Genomic DNA, 24,773 nt, shown 5'->3' on the forward strand with positions numbered 1-24,773 from the left:
GCGGCATCGAGGAAGTGATGGAATACCCGCACACTACCCGATGAATCCATATACAGGAAGCGGGCAGTAACATAAAGGATTACTAAGGTACAGTGGATCGGGAAAAAAAAAACATGCGTTAGTAATTATGCATATGAGCGTATCATTTTTTTTTTTTTGGTGGAGGAGTGGATCTTGGGTGGGAGTTCCCACACTTTTTTCCCCAGGACTTGACCCCTGACCAGCACGCTCTTGCAATCATTGGTGGTGATTTACTAAAACTGGAGAGTGCAAAATCTGGTGCAGCTGTGCATGTTGGCCATTCAGCTTCTAACTTCAGCTTGTTCAATTAAGCGATGATAAAAAAAACTGGAGGTTAATTGGTTTCTATGCAGAGCTGCGCCAGATTTTGCACTCTCCAGTTGGAGTAAATCAACCCCTTTGTATCAGGCTGATGTTTCGGGGCCTTTCTTAAAGACGATATACACTCACTGGCCACTTTATTAGGTAGACTTAGCTAGTACCGGGTTGGACCTCCTTTTGCCTTCAGAACTGCCTTAATTCTTTGTGGCATGGATTCAACAAGGTGTTGGAAACATTTCTCAGATTTTGGTCCATATTGACATGATGGGATCACACAGTTGTTGCAGATTTGTCGGCTGCACATCCATGATGCAAATCTCCCTTTTCACCACATCCCAAAGGTGCTCTATTGGATTGAGATCTGGTGACTGTGGATGCCATTGGAGTACAGTGAACTCTTTGATAGCCTTAAAGTGGAGGTTCACCCTAAAACCAAGTATATACCATTCAATCCCGCATACTGCCAACATTTGTGCGTCACCAGTTTCCGAAAGAAGCCAAACTGCGAATCGGCGCTATACGGCGCCTGCGCTCCGACGTTCGGCTTTTTTCGGAAACTGGTGACGCGCATTATGCGCCGGGGGTGAAGCTTTTGTCATACGTCAATCACTAGTCTCTGAATAGGAACGCCCACTCCTGCGGGATTCACTACCTGGAAGCCGGGGGGGGGGGGGGGAAACCTATACTACGGTATGTAAACCGAAAAAAATAAAAAAAAACAGCATACTGTACATGTCGGCAGTATGCTGGATTGAATGGTATATACTTGTTTTTAGGGTGAACCTCTGCTTTAAGATGTGTACACTGTAGTCATAGAGGGATGGACATGGTCAGCAACAATACTCTGGTAGGCTGTGGTGTTTAAATGATGCTCAATTGGTACTAAGAAAATATGCCCCACACTGTTACACCACCACCATTAGCCTGAACCATTGATACAAGGCAGGATGGACCCATGTGTTCATGTTGTTTATGCCAAATTCTGACCCTATCATCTGAATATCGCAGCTAAAGTTCACACTCCTCAGACCAGGTAACATTTGTCCAATCTTCTATTGTCCAATTTTGATAAGCCTGTGTGCATTGTAGCCTCAGTTTCCTGTTCTTAGCTAGAGTGGCACACGGTGTGGTCTTCTGCTGCTGTAGCCCGTCTGCTTCAAGGTTCGATGTGTTGTGCATTCAGACATGGTATTCTGAACACCTTTGTTGTAACAAGGGGTTATTTAAGTGGTTATCTGCCCATTATCCTCTGACCTCAACATAGCAGTTTTGTCCACACAACTTCTGCTCACTGGGTATTTTCTCTTTTTTGGACCATTCTCTGTAAACCCCTGGTTGTGTATAAAAATCTTAGTAGATTGGCAGTTATTGAAATACTCAGACCAGCCTGTCTGGCACCAACAACCATGCCACATTCACAGTTCAAAGTCACTTAAACCCCTTTATTCCCCATTCTGATGCTCAGTTTGAACTTCAGCAACTTGTCTTCACCATGTTTAGATGCCTAAATGCATTGAATTGCTGCCAAGTGAGTGGCTAATTTGCAATTTGTATTACCAAGCAATTGAACAGGTGTACCTAATAAAGTGGCCAGTGAGTGTAGTGACCTAGTGACCTTGTTTCATGGTAAATGTTGGTCAGAAATTACTTTCCTTTTTCTTATATTAATATAGATTTCTTAATTAAAGGTTGGATTTGGGCATTGGGTTGTATGCCAATCTCTCAGCTTCCTTCACGATTTGTTTAAAGATGCCCATATCGCAGGACAAGTTTGTAGTTGAGGAAAATTGTTAGACATAGCTCTGAATTTTTGAGATTCTGGCTGGTATGTTTCTTCTTCTTCACTAGAGAATGAAAACTCATCCTCTTGGGATAGCTAATACTGTTTATTCACATCTAGAAGTTGAATTAATGTCTTTAGGTTGTGGTAATCTTGGACTGTAAAGTGCTTCCTGGTTTCCTCTGGATTGGTCTCTCCCTATCCTTATCAAATTTATACTTCTACGTAAGATTTCTCACAAAGAGATGTCTTTTGCTCGTTGAAATCTATCGATTTCCTGTATGGGGGAAAAACTCAGAGCAAGGTTTGAATTCGTAAAAGACTTGCATCTCTTTGCGAGAAATCTTGCGTATAAGTATAGGGGACTCTAACCAATCCTGGGGAAACTTGGAAGCACTTTACAGTCCAAGATTACCACAACCTAAAGACATTAATTCAACTTCTAGATGAAAATGAACCATGTGAGATATCCTAAGGCCGCGTACACGCGATCGGTCAAAACCGATGAAAACGGACTGAAGGACCGTTTCATCGGTCCAAACCGATCGTGTGTGGGCCCCATCGATCTGTTGTCCTATGGTCAAAAAAAAGAGAACTTGTTTGAAAATTGAACCGATGGACGCCTAACGGATAGGTCAAAACAGATCGTTAGTATGCAAAAGCATCTGTCAAAAAGCCGCGCATGCTCAGAATCAAGTCGAAGCATTGAACTTCGTTTTTTTCAGCACGTCGTGTGTTTTACGTCACCGCGTTCTGACACGATCGGTTTTTTAACAGATGGTGTGTAGGCACATCAGACCATCAGTCAGCTACATTGGTTAACCGATGAAAACGGTCCTTCGAACCGTTCTCATCGGATGGACGGATCGTGTGTACGCGGCCTTAGAGAATGATTCTTCATCTTCTAGTGAAGAAGAAGAAATGTACCAGTGAGAATCACAAAATTCCAAAGCCAAGTCTAACAAGTTTCCTCAACTACAAACCTGTCCTGCGATATGGGCATTCCTTCAACACACAATGAAGGAGGTTGAGAGGTTGACATACAACCCAATGCCCAAATCCAACCTTATATTTATGAAATATTTGGTGCAATTCAAATTTCTCTCAGGGATGTTTTGCTATGTACAACACATTATGCTCAATTCACAAAGCTAGCAAACCCAGAAATATATATATATATATAATTATTTTTTTTTTTTTTAAAGTAACAGGTATTTTGGGTTGAGTTCAATGAGATTTGAAAATGAAAGTCACATGGCTAAAATAAAGATGCTTATCTTTGTGTTAATACTTTGTGAACTCAACCAAGGCCATAACAAACACTCTAGTAACCTCTGGCTGCTGTTTCTGCTGGAATATGGAAATTGCTCTTGATTTAAGCAAACTATTTTGCTTTTGTGCTGCGAGAATTCTCCATATCTATACTGCCAATAATAAAGGTCAGAGTCCATGCATGCTAGGCATAAAAATGCTTCTTTTACATTTTTATTTTTTTGGCGTTTTGAATTTTGTTCTTCAGCCTGTATTACCTGCTTTATGTTGGCCTACATGCCCATGCACATTAGGGAGTTTACAGGGATATTTTCAGAGAAGTATTTAAAAGCAGAAAAATAATCTATTCAAAATCACATTTTTGAGAGAAGTTTTCAGGCAGAAACAGTGCTTAACTCTCCTAAATACACAGAAATTTGGAATTTAGGAGCAATTGGCATTTTCAAGTTACATAGGGGAGTGTTTTGGGGGGGGGAAAATGCTTATATAAGCAAATGCTCATAAACTTTTGTGCAATATGAGCCACCATGAGCATTTGTTATTCTGCTTTTGCTGCCATTTTTTTCTGCCCCTAGTGTGCATGGACCCTTAAAGTGTTACTAAACCCACAACAGTAAAATCAGTCTGTATATGCAGCATAGCATGCTTGTTATACTCACTGTGGAACTTAACAGGTTATAAAGGCTGTTTTATCCTGTATGCATAGATCCTCCCCCTCCTGCAATGTCTACCTAGGAAAGAACAGGCAAGGTAGCCAACCTCAACCTGCACATGCTCAGTTGTGTCTTTTATGCTGGAGAGAACAGTTTCTTGTTCTCAGAGCTAGCCAGGTCACATGATATTGACATCACACATGTAGTAAAAATCCCCTCCTTCCTGGACTCTCAGTACCGGAGAAACTGTGCAGTTTATCACTGAATGTGGTATACAGATCATCCAAAAGGGTATATAGTGGCAAGTATTTTAATCTAAAAAGAAGATTCATAAGCTGTGGGGGTGAGGGGTGGGTAGATGAACTATTTTCATATTACTAGGTTTACACTAGGTGTAACACTTTAAGCTCATCAGAAATAGCATACTTCTGATGGTGAAAATACTTTTCAAAACTTTTACTTAAACAAGCAACAGCACTATGAGTAATACGTATGTATGCTTGTCTGTGGTTTCACTTACAGGCATCATTCCCAGGGAATCTGCAGCTTGTCATTGTTTTGCGTCCTGCAGGAATCTTCCATCGCACCCTGGCAGACATTGCCTTGAGATTCAACAAAGATGACTTTAAAATGAAGGTACCGGTAAGTAGTATGTATAGCAATTTCGACATTTAAAGGGGTTGTAAAGGTAATTATCTTTTTCCCTAAATAGCTTCCTTTACCTTAGTGCAGTCCTCCTTCACTTACCTCATCCTTCCATTTTGCTTTTAAATGTTCTCATTTGTTCTGAGAAATCCTCACTTCCTGTTCTTCTGTCTGTAACTACACACCGTAATGCCAGGCTTTCTCCCTGGTGTGGAGAAAGCCTCTTGAGGGGGGAGGGGCGAGCAGAAGTGTCAGGACGCCCACTAACACACAGCTCCTTTCTCTATCTGCAAAGTAGAGAGCGTCCTGACCCTCCTGCTCGCTCTCTCCTGCCTCAAGAGGCTTTCTCCACACCAGGGAGAAAGTGTCGCATTACAGTGGTGAGTTACAGACAAAAGAACAGGAAGTGAGGATTTCTCAGAAGAAATAAGGACATTTAAAAGCAAAATGGAAAGATGAGGTAGGTGAAGGAGGACTGCACTAAGGTAAAGGAAGCTATTTAGGGGAAGAAAATTACCTTTACAACCCCTTTAAGTAAATGGAATGTGATGATGATGTGATAAACTTTGTTGTAGCAAAAATGCTTGGATAAGTTTACCCTTTGTGTGGGAAGTCACTGTAAAAGTGCAATAATAATATTAAATTGGACAGATCAGTGATTTTACATGTCTACTTGAATAATTAAAATGTAAAAAGGCATAGTGTTTAACATAAATAAGCAGTCCTTGAGCTCTGCCAAAGCTGAGATAACACGGTTGATTTGCTTAATACGTTGAACATCTTCACTGTATAAATTGAAGTTGTATTTCTGTTAAACACCCAATCACGTATGCATAGAGTATGGTTACCATTCGTTCCTGGGGACAGTCCCTGTTTTAAGGAGTCTGTCCCCAGGAAACAGGCATTGCCAAGGGGGAATGGCTTGCCTAGGTGGGCAGACCAGAGTCTTCCCTCCTCTAATCACTGGTTAGCCCCCTGACTTCAACTTGCGTAATGTCCCATACCTGTCACGAGTGGGGCATGTCCAGGTGGAGCTTGCAGAGCAGAAAGTTCAGAGAAGCTGTAAGCTATGGTAGATATGTGCTGTGGCAAATAACATGCATTCAGTGTAGCCCCTGGAGTTGTCATTGCCTATGCAGCGTGTGGATTGGCATTAGACAGGGACATCTACTATTCTACTGGCTCAGAACTAAAGCAGAAGTCTCTCTGAGCTCAGCTATGGGCAGCCGCAGTAAGGACAGCTGTGAAAAAAGAAGGCACGGTCCAAATTAGCTGTTGCTAATTAAGCCTAGCAGAGTCCAGAAGTCACATCAGCATGAAGTGGACCAGCATCATCTACCACAGAAGGGATGGGACACACTCTGCTTGAAGGAGAAAAGAGGCATAGGCCGAAGGAGGCCAAAAAAAGTCAGCAAGAGCATAAATCGGGTGCTTAAAAAGCAGAGCAGTCAATACAAGCAAACTGCTTATGCTAAGAGACTTTCTTTGGGCCGATCTTTACATTTCTGCAGCTATCTGGAATATTATGGTATGATATTTTTTTATTATTTTTTTTAACTGACAGAGCATGTTTGCTTTATGTTGCCCTTAAGCTTTTTACAGTTGGCCTGCATTATTTGTGTTATTTATAATGGCATTCCTGGATAGAGCAGAGTACAGGATATTGAAGAAGACAGGGATGCAACGTACTGGGGTTTATTTTACTCACAGGATACAAGTCATACACTCTTACACAGCATCTACTTTAATGGGGCACCCCTAGGTAGGTAGCTTGCCACATTTTTCTCCTTTTAAGGTGTCCCTTCAAACAATGCATGCATATCTTAGTGCATCTTATTTTAAATCTTTTTATTTTGCCTTTATACCTTAAATGTCTGCCTCTTATTCCAAAAGTCTGTGACCATTTGTTTTGAGGAATTATTAAAAACGGGGGCATGAATTTGTGAGTGGCTAAAAATGTTTTTTTTTTTTTTTACCATTAACCGTAATATAGAATTAATTTGCAAGGTCCATGTATTTAGAATTCCCCCTGCCCTGCCACAACAACCCCTTTTAACGTAAAATATACCTATAGGAGGGAAAAGTAAGATAATATACAGAGGAAACTTAGATTGTGATTAATGAAGTTTACAAGCGTTTTGCAATAAGAGCTATTTAAAAAAAAAATCTTGACTCGATTTGCGAGTGTTGTATCGCAAGACGAGCAGGATTCAAGCAGCTGGGGTGTGCAGTACCACATTTGGCCAGAGGTGCAGGGGCGCCGGAGACACTCGGTTTCCGAGTGTCTTTGGCGTCCCCGTACCTCTGGCCACATGCGGAACTGCATACACCGGCGCCCCGCACTTCTGGCCACATACAGTACTGCATACACCAGAAGTCACTGTGGAACAAATTATCTGAGTTTCCATTGATTCCTATGGGGAAACTCGTTTTTATATGAGTGCTTTGGATTACAAGCATGCTTCGGAATGAATTATGCTCGTAATTTAAGGTACTACTGTACTCCTCTTTACCCTGCCTCTCATAAAACGGGGTTGACATCACCATTTGTCAGGCAAGATCCTGAGGATTACTGGTAACTACAAATCTTATGAGTTGACACTACCACACAGTGCACGATCATCTTCCTGTGAGATTTGCAATCCTCAATTTCTCTGAGGATTTCGCTAAAAAGGATGACGACGCCCTCACCTATAGCACCATGTGTACTGATTTTCCACACTGAAACTGTACACTGGACTAAAGAAGCTCTAATTTCTACATAATAACTTGGCAGTCTCAGTGTTTGCACATTTTCCTTGGCACAGCATTTCTGCAATACTAGGCTTTTACTGCTGCTCTTTTACTGTACGTTAGCCAGCTAATTTCTCTGATTTACTTAATCTTTTTGTTGAAGTCAAACAAAATGGATCTATTCTTATTATTTTAATCTTATTCATTTTCATTTATTAATATAGACCACTAACATATTATATCACCCTTTTATAGAGTACATGTTCTACAGTGTACATGTGACTTCAGTACTGCAATGAAGCTTAAAAACTCCCATGCCTATTATGGTAAAACAAGCACCCATACAAACCCTATAGTTAAAGTGGAGGTTAATTCTGACATGTACAGTATGCCGATATTTTTTTTTTCCGCCGTACATACCGTTTTATTGTTATTTTCCCCCCGGCTTCCGAGTTCTGATTCCCGCAGGACTGGGCATTCCTATTCAGAGGTAGATGATTGACGTCTGGTGAAAAACTTCCTAAGACGCGTCACCAGTTTTCCGTAAATAGCCGACCTGCGAGTTGGCTCTATACAGGGCCTGCACCCGCCGTGTAGAGCTAATTGTGCAGGCGCCATATAGAGCCTTGGGAAGTTTTTCACCAGACGTCAATCATCTACCTATGAATAGGAACGCCCAGTCCCGCGGGAATCAGAAGCCGGGGGGAAAATAACAATAAAACGGTATGTACGGCGGAAAAAAAAAACTACTGGCATACTGTACATGTCCGAATTATGCTGGATGTAATGTTATATAATTGTTTTAGGGTGAACCTCCACTTTAATGGAAGCAAAAGCCAATTATCTTGATTTTTAGATGTTGAAACGAATGGGGAAGCAATATGAAACCCACACAAGCATTGGGAAAAAATAAAAACTCATATGCAGATGGCATCCTTGGTTGTAGCTGAGCCCAGGATCTCATGATTGCAGGGCAATAATTCTAGCGGTAACTCTATTGTGCATAGAAGATGTTTTACAACTGATATACAGATAGTTCATGCTTTTTACCATTGCCTGTTGCACAGATCATAATGCTGAATTCAGCTGCAGAATTACAGAACTACGTTGACAAGACACAGCTTACAAGGGACCTAGGTGGCACACTGGATTATTGCCATAAAAACTGGCTTTTACATCGGACGGTAAGACCTTTGTTAAATAAAAAATATGGGTTTGGATTGATATTTGGCACCTGAACAGCCTGTATCAGATTGGAAACTGCCTTTGTGGCTGGTATGCATGCCACAAATGCTGCGATTATAGCCACTTTGGCTGATTAGTGTTACAAGGGTCACTCCACCCAAATATAATATTTTAAATATAGATAAAGACTGATGAGCTGCAAAAAGCCCCAGCTTTTACATTTTTATTTTATTTTTTGGATAATTTAGCAGTGAAATTTTGAGTTCTAAAAAAGGATTTTGGGGTTTTCCCACCTACCTTTTGCATGTTCCACCTCAATTTGCATTCTCCATATTCTAAAATAAATAAAACATCTAAAGTGATGACTGGGAACACCTCATAATGGCCCCAGTATGTGTAAAGTGCAGATATTTTCTTACCAGAGTCCTTGAGGAATATACAAGCTTATTTCATTTTTGGTAGATGCAAAAGGGTTACTATTTTTAAAATGACTGACCCTTTAGAAAAACTGCTTGTAGAGTAGTCATTTTGAATTTTCTTTGCTGTAAAAAAAAATACTGTATAAACAGCAACTGAGTTAAATTGTGTTCAACAGGTTTGTTTTTTCTTCTGACTTGTTCTTGCCCTTTATTCACTTTAGTAAAGATTATGCTATAGAAGTGGTGCTCAACTGGTGGTTTTCCCAGCCTACCGCTGCACTTCTGGCATGGACGCTTTTTTTTTTAACTGTTCCCTTATTTTTCTTAGGCCACGTACAAACGACCAAGAAACTTGACGGGCGAAACGCATCGTTTTGCTCGTCGAGTTCCTTGTTAGGCTGTCGTGGATCTCGGCGAGCCAAATTTCTCCATTTCCGTCAAGGAAATAGAGAACATGCTCTCTTTTTGGCTCGACGAGATCCTCGACAGTTTCCTCGTCGAAAAGTGTACAAACGACCGGTTTCCTCGGCAAAAAAAAAAAAACACAGCAAGTTTCTTGCTGGTTTTTGCTGAGAAACTCGGTCGTGTGTACGAGGCCTTAGAGTGAGTAGAAGAGTGAGGTGAGAGCCTACACATAAATTGAATAGATGTTCCTATGTTCTTGGTCATAGATGATTCAAACGTTTAAGAATTAATAGAACCAACAGCATATTTTTGTCACAGTGACAAAAAAGTTGGGATCACAGTTGCCCCAATTGACAGCACTATGAACTTTTCTTTGATGTAAACTTGCAACAGTAAGGTACGTCCCTGCTTAAAAAAAGTTGAGGCTACTCAAATGTAATTGGTTTCCCATTAGTATGTTATAAACTTATTACTGTGACACTTTCTTTTCTAGGCCATAGAAAGTTTTGCACTAATGGTGAAGCAGACAGCACAGACACTGCAAGCCTTTGGAACAGAGTTGGCTGAGACAGAGCTCCCCAATGATGTGTCTACAACCACTGCTCTTCTAGCTGTGCACACTGAGAAGAAAGACAAGATGAAGGTGAATACACAACTACCTAAACCTGTGTCTACATGGTTGGCTAAAGAACTTCTTGCCAGTACTCGTAGTAGTAGGAATAGTTAGTACTTCTAAACAGTGATGGGGGATTGTTGTTAGCTTGTAAAGGTTGATTTAAAATATTATAAATTATGTCACTTTTCCTACACATATTTACAGTACTTGCATACTTAAGGTAGAGGTCCAGGTATTGGACCAATGTATCTATACATATACCATACCTGGCTCATTCCCCTTGAAGCTGGAATTCATTGAAGTAGACACTGCTACTCCACTGATCTCCACTTGCTTCTATGTCATGCACCAAGTGATTGCCCTGCTACATTCTAAGCACAGGAGGTTGGCCGATTGGCAGAGGCACTATTCACAGAAAGGTATCGTATATACAGTGTTACATTGGTTAAAACTGCACCAATATAACTACATAGAAAATATCCATACCTGGAATTCCGCTTTTATATATAGAGGGTAGTAAATGTGTTTATTACTAAATAGAAGCGGGGGCAGGAGCAGTCCCTCTGTCAGAACACAATAGCTCAGCAAGGAGATTGCTGTACTAACATCAGATGGTTTAGTACATTGTGATCCCGATAGTGTGTACCTAGCTTTAAGATGTGTCTTAGGGGGCAGCATATGCTGAAGAAAAAAGTAAATGGTATGATATTGGCAGGATGTGTAGCAACAAAACGGCAGAAGGTCTGACAGTTGGCAGTGCTGTATGTGCAGGACAGGATTGCAGAGGGAATGATGGTGGCCAATATGTGCAGGAGAGCGGTGATAAGGGTATGATTGTGGTCTTTATGTGTAGGTGAGGTGTATGGAAGGTATGATGAAGGAAATATGTGCAGGGAAGAAGTGGAACGATATGACAACTGACAAAACAGTTTATCTTTTGATTTAGAAATTGTGGTTTTAATTGGCAACAAAATAACAAAACATAATAGACAATATGGTTTTAGCCATAAAACTTAGCCATACAGGTAAGTGATAGGTGGGTATTGCTCCCCATAATGCCTTTTAGCAGTAATTTACAGTACTGACTAATTATAAAGTAGCAGTATGGGAGTCAAGCACTTCACACCGGGGTTTTATGGAGAACGAATAGAGTTCAAAATCTGTGTCCAGAAAATGGGTTATTCTGGGATAGTGGAAGTGTGTGGGGGGGATGAGTGTGTTAGCAAAACTGCAGATATGATTGCCACCTGGTTGTGGTTTTACTAACCTGGCTGGTAAAAATGTACTTGTAGCCAATATATTTTATTGGAAAAATTATTAGGCCAGTCATTTTTTCCTATAAAAGATTGCAAATCTAATGGTAGACAGTGAAGATGGTGGAAAAGACACACAACTTTAAACAAGAAGAGGGAGTCTGTGAAATTTAGGACAATGGATGATGAAAGGGAGACTCCATAACAAAAGCAGTTTACTAGCAGGGGATGTGTCATGAAGTCCTGGGGCAGTAGAAGTAGTGCTGGGGATGTGGGACATTGAGTAGGGCTTTGTTGCTGGGGAATGTTTAAGGAGGAAATTGGACTTGCACATGGGCTAGGTATGATGATTACGTTTTTAGCCTCACCCTCTGGACAGATTGCGACAACAATCTAAGCACCAGCAGGCTGACAGTGATTGTTACTAGGGCAGTTCACCGAACTTCTAATTCTTTGCACACACACAGTAGCCACCACCACCACAAGTTTTAATGCAAATGCGCTGTTCACAGCATCCGCTGTTGCAGTTATGACCTTTGAAAAAAAATTGGGAAAAGCACTATCTGCCCTGCAGAGTGAGGAATGTAACACTGTTGTAAAACCAAGTTTACACAATCGTAGCTTAGAACATTCAGAGATTTAGCATAATACTTTTTAAATATCCTTTTAAAAGAAGAAAAACAGTGCAGAAAATATTTATTAAAAAGATATTACAAAATGGACACAGGCATTAATAAAATAAAACTGTTTTAAGGGTCCTTTCACGTGTGCGGACCGTTCGTCCGTTTTTTCATACGTCCGTTTATGGACTGCAATGCTTTCCAATGGGATAGCGTACGTTAGCGGATGAGTATCCGCTAACGTCCGTTAACATCCGTCTCCGATAAGCTCCGTTTTTATGAACGGAAGAAAACCCTATTTTTCTTCCGTCAAAAAAAACCGGAACAGACGAAAAACGGATGTTAGCGGACGATCCGTTTAACATCCGATCCGCTAACATCCGTTTTTCATCAAAATATGTAATAAAAATAAAGTTCTAACAAAAAAAAAAAAATGATGAAAAAACGGATGAAAAACGGATGACAACTGATGAAAAACGGATGTAAAACGGATCAACTGATGATAAAAAACTGATCTAAAAAACGGTCCGCACGTGTGAAAGGACCCTTAAAGTCAAAAATACTTGCATAGAGTATTTTGTTCAGTGCGGAGTAAGTCCAGTCTTGTATGGCAGAGTCACTGGCCCTCTAAAACATGTCTCTCATTATCCTTGGTAGTTTTGATGTAAAAAAATAAAGGGGGCCAGCTTTTACTTGGCTCTCTAAATCAGGGGTAGGCAACCTCGGCCCTCCAGCTGTGGGGAAACTACAAGTCCCATGCGACATTGCAAGACCCTGGCAATCACAGGCATGACTCCTAGTGGCAGAGGCATGATGGGATTTGTAGTTTCACCACAGCTGGAGTGCCAAGATTGCCTACCCCTGCTCTAAAGGGTGTCTCTTGGTTAACTCCCACCCAGTTAAAAGTTCTGAGGGGTCTGTTGGAGGGGTGCTGGAACCTTTTATAATGCTACAGTGGGCACTCCCTTGCCGTCTACCCTGGCTACACATGTATTCTCATATGACAAAGTTACACAATCCAAAGTCCAACATATTATATACCAAAATGGAATTAGGATTTGGTATGTACCAAATATTATATACCGTATTTGCCGGTGTATAAGGCGACCAGGCGTATAAGACGACCCCCTAATTTTACAGTTTAAGATTTTTTGCCTGTACTCACCGTATAAGCCTTCCGTGGCTTCCGACGCTTCATATTTCTTCCTTCTGGAGCCATATTCTTCTTCATTCTTGCTGGAGGTGGAGCCATATGCTTCTTCCTTCTTGCTGGAGTGGTAGCCAATCACAGCGAGCGATGTATTCTATCAATGAATACAAAGCCTGTTTGGATTGGCAGAGGCTGTAACATCATCATCCCACGCCTCTCTGACTCTCAAAGCCAATCCGAAGCAGGCTACTGTATGTAGCCTGCTCGGATTGGCAGAGGTTGTTACTCCAATCCGAGCAGGCTTTAAATTCATTTGAATACATCGCTCACCGGGATTGGTTAAGCGGTATACACTGTATGTAGCCGAAGCTACATACAGTATTACTGCACATCCAGCAGGCATCCAAGCAGCTGACCCGGCGTATAAGACGACCCCTGCTTTTTGGCCAGTTTTTTTAAGTGTAAAAGGTAGTCTTATACGCCAGCAAATACAGTAGATCTTATTTATTTTACAAGGTCCAATTTCTTATCCCATCTGAACCATGAGATTTATATTTGTGCTTAGTAAATGATTGGTATCTTCTTATACATTAGTGTAGCCTTTTTTGTAAAGGTAACTCTATTACCTTTAGAAGTCAATGAATATGACATAGAGCTGTATACAAATTCAGTTTTAGGATCACATATGTGTATTGCTGCTTTCCAGATTTTTTATGACAGGGTCATTTATGACAGAGTCTCATTAGCAGTCCTTTGAAGACCCTCCTAGGTAAGATTGGGGAGAGGATATGGAGAGTGTTCAATATGCAATGCAAATGTGTTGGGATTGTGTGCCTGCAGGGGAAACCTAGAGTGTGTGCTGGGGAGGGATACAGGGGAAAGAACAATCTGAATGTGCCGGTTGTGATCTCATTCAGTAAGGACCAGTGTTCTGTATCAGCATCGGTTGTACCTGTGAAAAGCTTCTTGTAGACCCAGTCTGTAAGGATGTATGCAGCAGGTTGAATGATGACTTTAACAGACAGCTTACTCAATGAATAAAGACTCCAGAGGTGTTTTCCAATGCTTCTTTATGCTTCAAGGTAACAAGGATATAAACATAGAGGCTTTTCCATAGGTAAATTTCCAATGAAGATACACAGCTCCCACACTCTGCAGACTTTTCAAGCAACTAAGCAAAGATGGGGTTTAGAGCAGGAAATGGTGGGTGGGAGCAACCAAACTAGTCAGAACAGCAGGGGGGTAAGGATCATACCAAATAACATAATAACATAACATGTAATAACTGCTAGACAGTAAAAGCTGCGTGACAGCACACTCCCCGCCTGGTATCGTGAGATACCACTATACTCTACATTGTTTTTCTTTTACATATTATTAACATTGCATACAGTAACATGCTATCTAGCCTTCTCAAGTCTAAAAGCTAGCTATATTAAAGGTCCTAAGTGGCTCCTTCACATAACACTGAATCAGAATTTTTGGAAGCGGGCATTATTAGGACTGTCTCTGTGACTGGTCTCAGGAAGGTTTTTGAAGCCCCATCCTTAACGATTCTGACTTCCACACTTCGGACTCTTACATCATCACTGGTGATGGCCTTTGTAATAAGTCCAACCGGCCACTGAATTCGGTGAACTTGCTGGTCTTTTAGCAGGACCAGGTCCCCTTCCTTTAAGTTAGGCTTCTGAGTTTGCCACTTTTTTACTTCTTACTTTGAAGAAGTGTGAGGTATTCCTTCCTCCATCTGTCCCAGAAACAATCTGCAAGGTATTGAACGTATCTCCACTGACGTTTATATATGTCCTTTTCATCAAAGATACCCTTTGGCGCTGGAATCTGTCCAATCTTCCGGCTCAATAATGTAGCTGGAGTTAAGATAGTCAGAGATTCTGGGTCTGTAGATACGGCAGTCAACGGTCTTGAGTTGATTATTGGGTTCAGTTTGAGTAGTGGGCTACTCTTTGAGACTGGTCTATTGCCTCTCAAGCATTTAATCTCTTCTGCAAAGACTTCTTCTTACACAAGACGTATGACGAACAATTCTGCGTTCTCGTACTCTAACGCATTGGGTGACTCCTTGCAAGTGTGCCATCCATGACAAGATGATGTCTGATTGGGCTTGCGGAAAGTCTGGGCAATATGTCTCAATCTCGCTATAGTCTTGACCAATCCTTTCCAAGAAGAGAAACGTTTAAAGCGTCTTGCTTCCAAGTTTCTTCTTGAGCAGATGTTGAAACTCAATGTTATCACTTCAGGGCGGATTTCTGGATCAGTACCTCTATCCACCAGGTGGAAATCGATATCTTCTTTTGAGTTTGTAGAAGACTGGTCCGATAAAAACTTGGGTCCTGAAAACCAAATGGTTTGTGTGAGGACAACTGCTGACACTGACCTCGTTGCAATGTCTGCGGGATTCAAACCAGTCGGGACATAGTTCCATTGTTCAGGTCTACTGACTTTTCTTATTCGTTCTACTCTGTTAGCCACATACACATAGAACCTCCTTATGCTGTTGCATATGTAGCCAAGTACGACCTTGCTGTCGGTGTAGTACTTAACCTGATCAATTTCAGCGTCCATTTCAATTTGCAGGAATTCTGCAACTTCGACAGCTAGGGTTGCGCCACACAATTCTAATCTTGGAATAGTGTGAGCAGGTTTTGGAACTAACTTGGCTCTTCCTAGTAGAAAACCGACATTGGATCTCCCGGAGGGATCTATGATCTTAAGATAAGCCACAGCCGCTATAGCCTCGGTAGATGCATCGCAAAAGACGTGAATCTCTTTCCTCAGACTTCTTGAAGTTGAAGTGGGTGAATAGCAGCGCGGGATATTAAGTTCTTTCAGTACTTTCGTGGAGTTTCTCCATTTCTCCCATTTAGGCAACAGGTCTGGTGCTGGTTCAGCGTGAAGGTTATCTAAAATCTTCTGCATAAATGCTAGAAAGTGCTCTTGCATCTCTGGTTTGTTACAGCAAGTTTTCTTAAGTGCAGCAAATCTGGTTAAAGCTTGTCCTCGATTGTTAGGGAGAGTAAGCCTTGGTACTCGGAAGAGTAATGGAGCTACCCAACTGTTGGAATTGTCCTTGAAGAACTCTTCATCCATAATCTTGATGAACTCCTTGTCTTCGACTGAAGGGGCAATCTTGTTGTCATCGCAAGTAGTCTGGTACACTGAATCGCCAAGGTCCTTCTGAGAAGTGAGCTTGCAGTTTATACCTTGGAGTGCTTGATATGGAACTTCGTTTTTAAAATCAAGTCTTTCCTTCACATAATAATGCAATGGACATTTCATCGACCGATAGGCAACATTGGTTTTGTAGGAAGCTACATCCAAGAGCTTGTGAGATTGGTCTAAACAGACTTCTCCTATTATCACCCATCCAAGATCAAGTTTCTGGGCCTGAGGAGCATCGTCTGGACCGTTACATAACTTTCTTATTTTATGGACTCTAGGAACGTCTCTCCCTAATAGTATCAAGATCTTAACATCCTTGTTAAGTGGTGGAATGTAGTCAGCAATGTGGCTTAAATGGGGGTGATGATGTGCAGCCTCTGGTGTGGGGATTTCTTCTCTGTTGTTTGGTAGCTGATCACATTCGATTAGAGTTGGAAGAGGAAACTCTATGTCCTCATATTCTGATGCCACTATGAAGCCATGGGCTCTTCTTCCAGAAGTATTGATCTTTCCTGCACATGTCTGCAAGGTATAGGACCAGGCCTCTCCATGAATGTTGAATAGGTCAAAGAATTCTGGACTGGCCAATGAGCGATTGCTCTGATCATCGAGTATGGCATACATTTTTATGGAATTTTGTGGGCATCCTTCAGGAAAAACCCTTACAAGACATATCTTGCTACAAGACTTGCTATGAAGCCCTTCTCCACATACCTCTGTACACCTTGTGGTTACGGGGTTGGCGTGTTGCTCAGTTCTCTCCCCGCCATCATCTGATGTAGGCTTGGGGTTGCTGCCGGGTGAAGGTTTCCTTTTGAACAGGTCTGAATGAAGAGCGTCCACATGTTTGGCACTGTTGCACAGAGAACATCTGATGGTGATCTTACAGTCTCTTGCTAAATGATCGGAGGATGCACAACACTTGAAACAGATATTATGCTCTTTGAGAAATGACTTGCGTTCTTCAATAGGCTTGTCCTTAAATGCACGGCATTTGGAGAGAGAATGTGGCGCATTATGGATAGGACACTGTTGATTGAGATTGCTTGCCTTAATGCCTGTAGCCAAGACGTTGGATACTATCTCTGTCTTCCTCACGGCAATAGGATACTTTAAATCCTTGAATTTACTGTTGGTGGCAATACCCCTTGAAGTGGTTAAAGGAGTGGTGGTTGTATCTGGATAGAAGAAGCTTGGGTCATTCTTGGATTTTGCAACCTTCCGCACGAACTCTGCAAAATAAGAAAAGGGAGGGAAGGAAACATGATGTTCATACTTATATTTTGATCCTACACTAGTCCACTTTCCTTGAAGATAACTAGGCAACCTTGCTACAATAGGATTCACGCCCTGAGCAGTGTCTAAATAGCTAAGACCTGGTAAACTAGGATCTAGCTTAGCAATTTCAAGTTCATGAAGGAGGTCACCTAACTCTCTAAGCTTATGATTGTTCTTAACAGAGATCTTAGGAAAGTCGTTTAGTCTCTGGAATAAGGCAGATTCAATGACTTCGGGACTCCCATAGTCTTGTTCTAGACGTTCCCAGGCAGCATCAAGGCCTGCGTTAAAGTTATAGATGTAAACAGATTTAAGTCTCTTTACTTGTTCTGAAGATTGTCGCCCCGAATACCTTATTAGTAAATCGAGTTCTGCTTGAGGTTCAACGGGCAAGCTCTTGATTACCGCCTTAAATGTAGATCTCCAACTCCTGTAGTTCTCTGGGCGGTCATCAAATTTATACAGTCCAGTTGTGATCAATTCTTGTAAAGCCATACTCTTGCTGAGCTCCGTAGCATTGATGCTTTCAGTTTTTATAGCCACCGGGGATACTGATGGTGCGCCGACTTGAGCCATGGTTGGTATCTGAAGTTGGCTGGTTGGTGGAGCGAAAGGTGTTGCAGATGGGTTCAATCTAGGTAAGGGTCTGACGTCTGAAGGTCTCTGAGCATTTGAAGTTGAAGAGAACTGTATCACAGGGGTCATAGAGTTCATCCTGTAGTCTTTTGCTGTACCCTTGTAATCTCTATTCGCATAGGGTTGCGGTGGCATGTGAGCCGCGTAGGTTGACTCACTTGATTTTGTGACATGCAGTAGTTGCGGAGTGTCTCTGTTAGCAGGTGTGTCTAGTTGACCAGCTTGATTTTGTGACACGTTGCCTTCTGGTCCACATGCTGGATGATTATGAGAAAAATCTCCAACTGTAGGTGAGACTGCGATGTCGTGGTTCTGGCTTAAGACGAACTGTAGGGTCCTTTTCAATGGGGTCTTGACAAGCAGCCAAGCTGGGACAAGCTGCTCATTCTTCTTCCAATAGGGCTTGTTCCAAGACGGATAATTCCGCCAATGCTACTTCCTTTTCTTTACTCTTCTGAAGGATTTCTAGCTGAGCCTCTGTTTCTGCTTGAATGCGTTTAGCTTCTGCTTTGATGGCTGCTTCTCTTTCAGAGCAGGCGGCTTGAACCTGGGCTGCTGCGACCTTCTGGCGAGCTTTGACTATTTGGTCGCTCAGTGTTGACCTTACAGAGCAGGACCGCAGTGACTTAGAAGAGGATTTATGATAGGAGCGGGCAGATCTAGAAGATTTTCCTGAGTGTCTGGAAGAAGCAGATTTACAGGATGTAGTTTCATGTAGCTGTGCTAATGTACCTTCTATCTGTGCCTTTGCTTCAAGATATGTGCTATGCCTCTGCTGGTCAGTAGAAGTAAAGTCCTTTAATTCCACTGCGGCTTCCTCTATGCTGTAATGTGACAATAGGGAATAGAACTTTTCAGAAAGTCTTTTATAATTCTCAAATGCCTTCTTAACCCTTGAGAGAGCAGTGTTCAATTGCTCAGGATTGTTGCTAGTTTCATTAGCGGTTTTTATACAACTTAAAGTCTTATGCCATAATGCAGTCAGGTTACTAGATGTTGCTTCCTTACTTTCTTCATAAACCTCTCTTGCCTTCAAAGATGGATGAGGGCCTCTAGCGGGACGAGCAGAATGAAGTAAGGAGTCTGCTTTATCTTGGTTAAATGCAGGTGACTCTGTGGGATCTCTGTCAGACATAATGACAAGTGCTGTAGTTTTGGTGTCTTGTTACAAATCTGCCAGAGCTGAGCTATATAGTGACTTCTGATATTAGGCAGATTGAACTGAGGAGCTGGATATTTGTGACATCTAGTGCTGCAACTGTTTCAGACTAGATGGCTCAGCTCACTATCACTTTATACAGGCAGGAATACACAGTTATTTCAGTAGATTCAGGTATTGGATTCACAACCAAAAACAGCTTGACAATGATAAATCCTAGGGACTTGATGAAGCTATGATACAGTCTTTGAGCAGTTCAAAAGGTACTTATTGCTCTCCAATAAATGCAAAAGTCCCTGGCAGTGAACAGTTATGGAGCATTCAGTAGAAGGCTGGCTTCATACACAGAGTAATGCTTCTGGTGGCTGCAGGAGTCACACACAGGCCTAACTCTCTGAGCACAGCCTGCAGATGGTATCCTGTGTTAGGATGTTTGTTCTTCACACACACATGTGGTTACTCACGTTTCTGAAGCTGCAGAGATAGCTGTGTAATGGATTCTTCTGGAAATTTACTGTTCTGTATCAGCATCGGTTGTACCTGTGACAAGCTTCTTGTAGACCCAGTCTGTAAGGATGTATGCAGCAGGTTGAATGATGACTTTAACAGACAGCTTACTCAATGAATAAAGACTCCAGAGGTGTTTTCCAATGCTTCTTTATGCTTCAAGGTAACAAGGATATAAACATAGAGGCTTTTCCATAGGTAAATTTCCAATGAAGATACACAGCTCCCACACTCTGCAGACTTTTCAAGCAACTAAGCAAAGATGGGGTTTAGAGCAGGAAATGGTGGGTGGGAGCAACCAAACTAGTCAGAACAGCAGGGGGGTAAGGATCATACCAAATAACATAATAACATAACATGTAATAACTGCTAGACAGTAAAAGCTGCGTGACAGCACAACCAGAAAGAGGCAGAGTTGCACATGGTAAAGTGAAAGTAGAATGTGTTCATTATATAATAATGTTTCAAATTGCTTATAATTGCATAATTGGGCAGCATTGTGGAGAAAAGAAACGTTGCAGTCTTCGGTACACTATATCTGCTTCACTGCTCCATTTTCAGTATACCATTCACTACAGGGGGATTAACACATATTATTTATAGCACTGTCGGCTCCAATAGCACAGGGATAGTTATTCAAGCCACATACAGTATGTATAACCTTGATGTTATAGCTCACTGCAATTTTCTTATTTATGCATTTAATTGGTATTGTAGGATGATCTGAAGCTGGCTTTGAAGCAGGGTAGTGACATCCTGGAGCAGATCCAGCAACCTGTTAAAGAAAACCCAGAATACAAGATGAATCAAGACCAAACGGACAACCAGACAACTGTAGAGAGGTGAGAACAGTTGAGTAAACCAGGGATTTCTGTGCCAAGTGTTGGATAAAAACATTTCAAAAGGGGAAAATGTCAACTCAAGATTTAATGATTTATTGTTGCTGCCTCTTTATATTGCCACATGAAAGGTCATTCGGGACCAGTATACTGTATCTGGAAATATGTCTAATGTACATGAGGGTGGAGTTCTATCTGAGACTATATTACAAGAGAACCAAGTGGAATGGTTTAATTTTTGGAACTTTTTAGCAAATGTCTTATGTTTTTTTTACCTCCCTAGATGTGTAGATATTAGTGAAATTGTTCTTTTTCTGTACAATTATAGTTTTCCACTGCTTTTTCTCAGGTTTACTAATTTTTATTATTTAAAATGCAGGTGGGAAACAACATTGCATTTATCACATCTTTTAAAAAGCATTGGCTGTTTTTCATTTTTCAAAATGTTGTAGTTTGATTTCTTATAGTTGCACCTCAGCCTCTGTCCGATTTAGAGCAGTGCTTCATAATCTGTGCAGGAGTTTGAAAAGCACTGTGCAATATTATGGTGTCCAAGTCCATATGGGCTCATGGCTACCATAAAACACTATGATGCTCAATACCACAATAACGACTACATAAACAGTAAGCCTTATTCGCTTTAGAGTAGACTCTGGCAGCGAAGAAATTTAAGAATTCCTAAAGAGGTGACTCTTACTATGGACAGTAAGCCAAGTTCTTCTGAAGCAGGGATCTGAGTGAGCAGTATTCAGTCCTAGTTCTTCAGTCCGCTAATGTTGGGGCCCAGCCTTTATGATGGTGCACATGAGTTCAGCCCCAGTAAAGTCTGCATGTTGTAAAAATGCTGCTAGTTTGAAGGTCACATCCATATGTGCTCAATATCTGCTTGCAGCAACAGGTTAAAGGATAGGTTTACCTTTCATAACCTGTTATATGTTACACCCATACTGTTACATGTTATGAACGGCAAAGCCCCCGAAAAAAATTATCCCCTGCTGTGACAGCTAGCTTCTTCCTCCTGCTAGCTATCAAAATTTTAGAGAAACTCGGCCATGTGGGGCTCCGCCTGCCCGGCAACATCACTCATTTACAGTGTTCTGTAAATGGAAAACTAGAAGGTACAGCATCCTTTTCGCCTGCCAGCTTGAAGTTTTTTAATAAACTACCACAGCGCTGTATGCACTGTGGTAGTTCATTGAGTCTTCCTGTCAGAATGAAGCCGATACACTGACAGATCTGCAGGAGATCTGCATGGTATCAGCGATCTGCTGTTTGCTGGTGCAATGCCTTACAGGCTCCTGTAACAAAAAATAATAAATGCAATTTTTTTTTACCTGCAGAAAAAGTGCATTTATTATTGGCAAAAGGTGAACTTTTCCTTTTAATGGCAGCAGTATCCTCCTCACCAGTCCCAGTTATACAGCAACAGTGGTCTTGCTGTCCGGATATCAGTCCACTTCTGGATCTGCCTAGAACGACTCCAGTCCTCCGCACACAACTGCAGGCTTGTAGCAGGTTGATGTCCACATACGAGCAGTGATATTTACATCTTGGTCTCCTTGCAGCAAAGAGGAAAATCCCTTGCTTTTCAGCCTGTAAAAATACAGCTCTTTCTCTCTTTCTCTTTATACCTGCCTTGCATTGGTAATTAGAGTCCAATAGTCTATTAACTGCCATTGTAAAGTTTCTATCCCAAACTTAATTTCCCATGATTCAATGCTGCCAACCATCAAGTCTCTTGCACTCTTTCTGCTTGTCAGCTGCCCTCTGGTGAATGGAGGAGAAGTGGTGTTGATCAGCTGAAGTCCATTGGGAGAAAGCACTGCAGCACATGGTCCTTAATTGCTTTCTGTCTCTAGGCAAGCACCAGGCTACAGGCTACACATGAACAAAAATGATTTTGTAGTCTTGTCCAAATGCTGCAGGTTCATGGTTTTTCTAAATCAAGTTGTGAGTAGGTGTACAGATCCCAGATATGGGTAGAGGCGTGACTCCAGAGAGTCGGACCAGTTCTCATTTTCCTTGTTCACAGTATTGAAAACCTAATGCCTGTGTAATATGAAGTCAATTAATCTTTTCTTTTCTTGCAGGCTCATCATACAACTTGATGAAACAGAAACAGCTTTTGATGAATTTTGGTCTAAACACCAACTAAAGCTTGAACAGTGTCTGCAACTTCGACATTTTGAGCTGAAATTTCGAGAGGTGTGTTTTTATTTTTATTTTTCAACTACTGAACAGAATTTGGGTTCCTTTTTTGATAAGTGCTTGAGACTTTGCGTTCTTAATTCCACAACCCTGTAATAAGGGACTATTTTTGTAAATGAACATAGGTGTTCCAGTTTTCTTATTTAAAAGTGATTTTGTTATTTCTAAAACATAGCTTAAAAAGTGATATTATAATACAGGTATTCCTCACTTAATGACCAGGTCATTAAACTAATTGGTTATTAAACAAGGAATCACAAGTAATCAATATTTTAAGCATTCTTAACCACTATACTGTATTGTTAGGTCTAACACACACAACTCCAGCTCAATAACTTTGTTTAATTTGCATAAGTACAGAAAACAAACAAAAATTCTGCACTGTACTGTACAATACAATGATGTATAGTGGAACGTTAGGGTGGGGAATGCTGGTCGTAAGTCCGCGTGGTCGTTAAACAGGTAATGGCTTGTACACATGATCGGTTTTCCCGGTGGCAAAAAGTCCGCCGGGAAAACCAAGGGGAAAACCGAGAACCTGCTCGGCAGCTTTTTCCCCCTATACACGGCCGGTTTTCCTGGCAGAAAAACTGCCATGAGAGCTTTGGCTGGGAATCCCAGCCATGTATATGCTCCACCGCAGTGTTTCCCATAGGAAAACTGCCAGGAAAAAGACATGTTCTCGTTTTTCCTGCCGGGATTCCCAGCGGTTTTCCTGTAGGGAAAACTGCCATGGAGCATACATACGGCCAGTTTTCCCGCCCAAAATCTGTCATGGCAGTTTTCAGAATGGGAAAACTGGTTGTGTGTATGAGGCATAAGTCGTTAAATGAGGAGTATCTACATTTATTGCTTGAGATCACAACGCTTGTGCCTATTTGTTATGCAATTTAGAGGATTAAATAATATAGAGGGCTTGCCATTAAAAAGTGTTCATCTGTATTTTAATTTTGCTAATACAAATGGTTAATACTTTACTAAATTTTACTGAAAGAACAAGGCCAATTATTTTGTGTCGTCATTAAATCGAATTTAATCTGAAAAAAGAAAGTCTTAAATATCAGTTGCTTTATGCATTTTTTTTTTTTTTACCACAAATGAACTAATAATTTTTGAAAAGTAAACGGCATAGCATGTATGTTTGAAACACATATTTTTCCCTTTTAGATTAAGGCTGCTCTGGATAGTATCTCTGAGAGGGCAACAACATACAGAGATGTAGGGAACAGCTGCTCACATGTAGAACACATAGTGAAGGATCTCTGCAGTTTTGAGGAAAAGTCCCAGGTGAGAATGGTCTTTCATTTTGGTTTGGGCTTGCTACTTTTTTCTTTTTAGTTCTACATGATATAATAAGGCATTTGTTTAATGCTATCCACTGGAGAAAAAAAACTCCACTCCACATGGACCTATTTTTAAACAATAAATATTTCATATTTGATTTCCTTCTGAAAACCAATGTGCTTTTGTCTAGGAAGAGATACAGTCTGCACAAGCCTTAGCAAGAGAAGGTGACCATCTCATTCTAAGCAATCACTATGCAGTGGACTCTATCCTTCCAAAATGCAATGAGCTTCATCACTTGTGTGGTAGCATCAGCAGTCACATCCAGCAAAGAAGGGAATACCTTTACAAGTCTTTAGAACTACATCGACGCCTAGAGAAGGTTAGTGACAATCTATTGTTATTGTAAAAACATGTTCCTATACTAGAAGTGCACATTAGTTTAAATTTGTGATAGCTTGTGTGTGTTTGTTTCAAGGTCTTTCACCTTTTTCCTCCGAGTCTTAATGTTCTACAAGTTTGTATTGCTAGAACACACAAAAGAACAGCAAATATATCTGCATGTAGATAAAAATGTGGCTAATTACTTATTTTAAATAAAATCTGTCT

At 41.1% G+C, this 24,773-nt stretch overlaps 1 protein-coding gene across 7 annotated transcripts in view; it reads left to right on the top strand.

Moving 5' to 3' along the window:
- Nucleotides 1-24,773, top strand: part of MCF2L (MCF.2 cell line derived transforming sequence like) — a 358,322-nt gene that overhangs the window by 297,214 nt on the left and 36,335 nt on the right. For 6 of the 7 annotated variants that reach the window (XM_040336241.1, XM_040336235.1, XM_040336239.1 and 3 more), the window contains 7 exons: nt 4,570-4,689; nt 8,493-8,609; nt 9,928-10,077; nt 20,551-20,675; nt 22,763-22,877; nt 24,048-24,167; nt 24,355-24,546. In XM_040336241.1, coding sequence (XP_040192175.1) covers nt 4,570-4,689; nt 8,493-8,609; nt 9,928-10,077; nt 20,551-20,675; nt 22,763-22,877; nt 24,048-24,167; nt 24,355-24,546 — 939 coding nt within the window. The remainder of the gene's footprint in view (nt 1-4,569; nt 4,690-8,492; nt 8,610-9,927; nt 10,078-20,550; nt 20,676-22,762; nt 22,878-24,047; nt 24,168-24,354; nt 24,547-24,773) is intronic. The other variant, XM_040336236.1, reaches the window with a different exon arrangement.

This window comes from Rana temporaria, chromosome 2 (assembly GCF_905171775.1).
Source record: "Rana temporaria chromosome 2, aRanTem1.1, whole genome shotgun sequence".
NCBI classification, from domain to species: domain Eukaryota; kingdom Metazoa; phylum Chordata; class Amphibia; order Anura; family Ranidae; genus Rana; species Rana temporaria.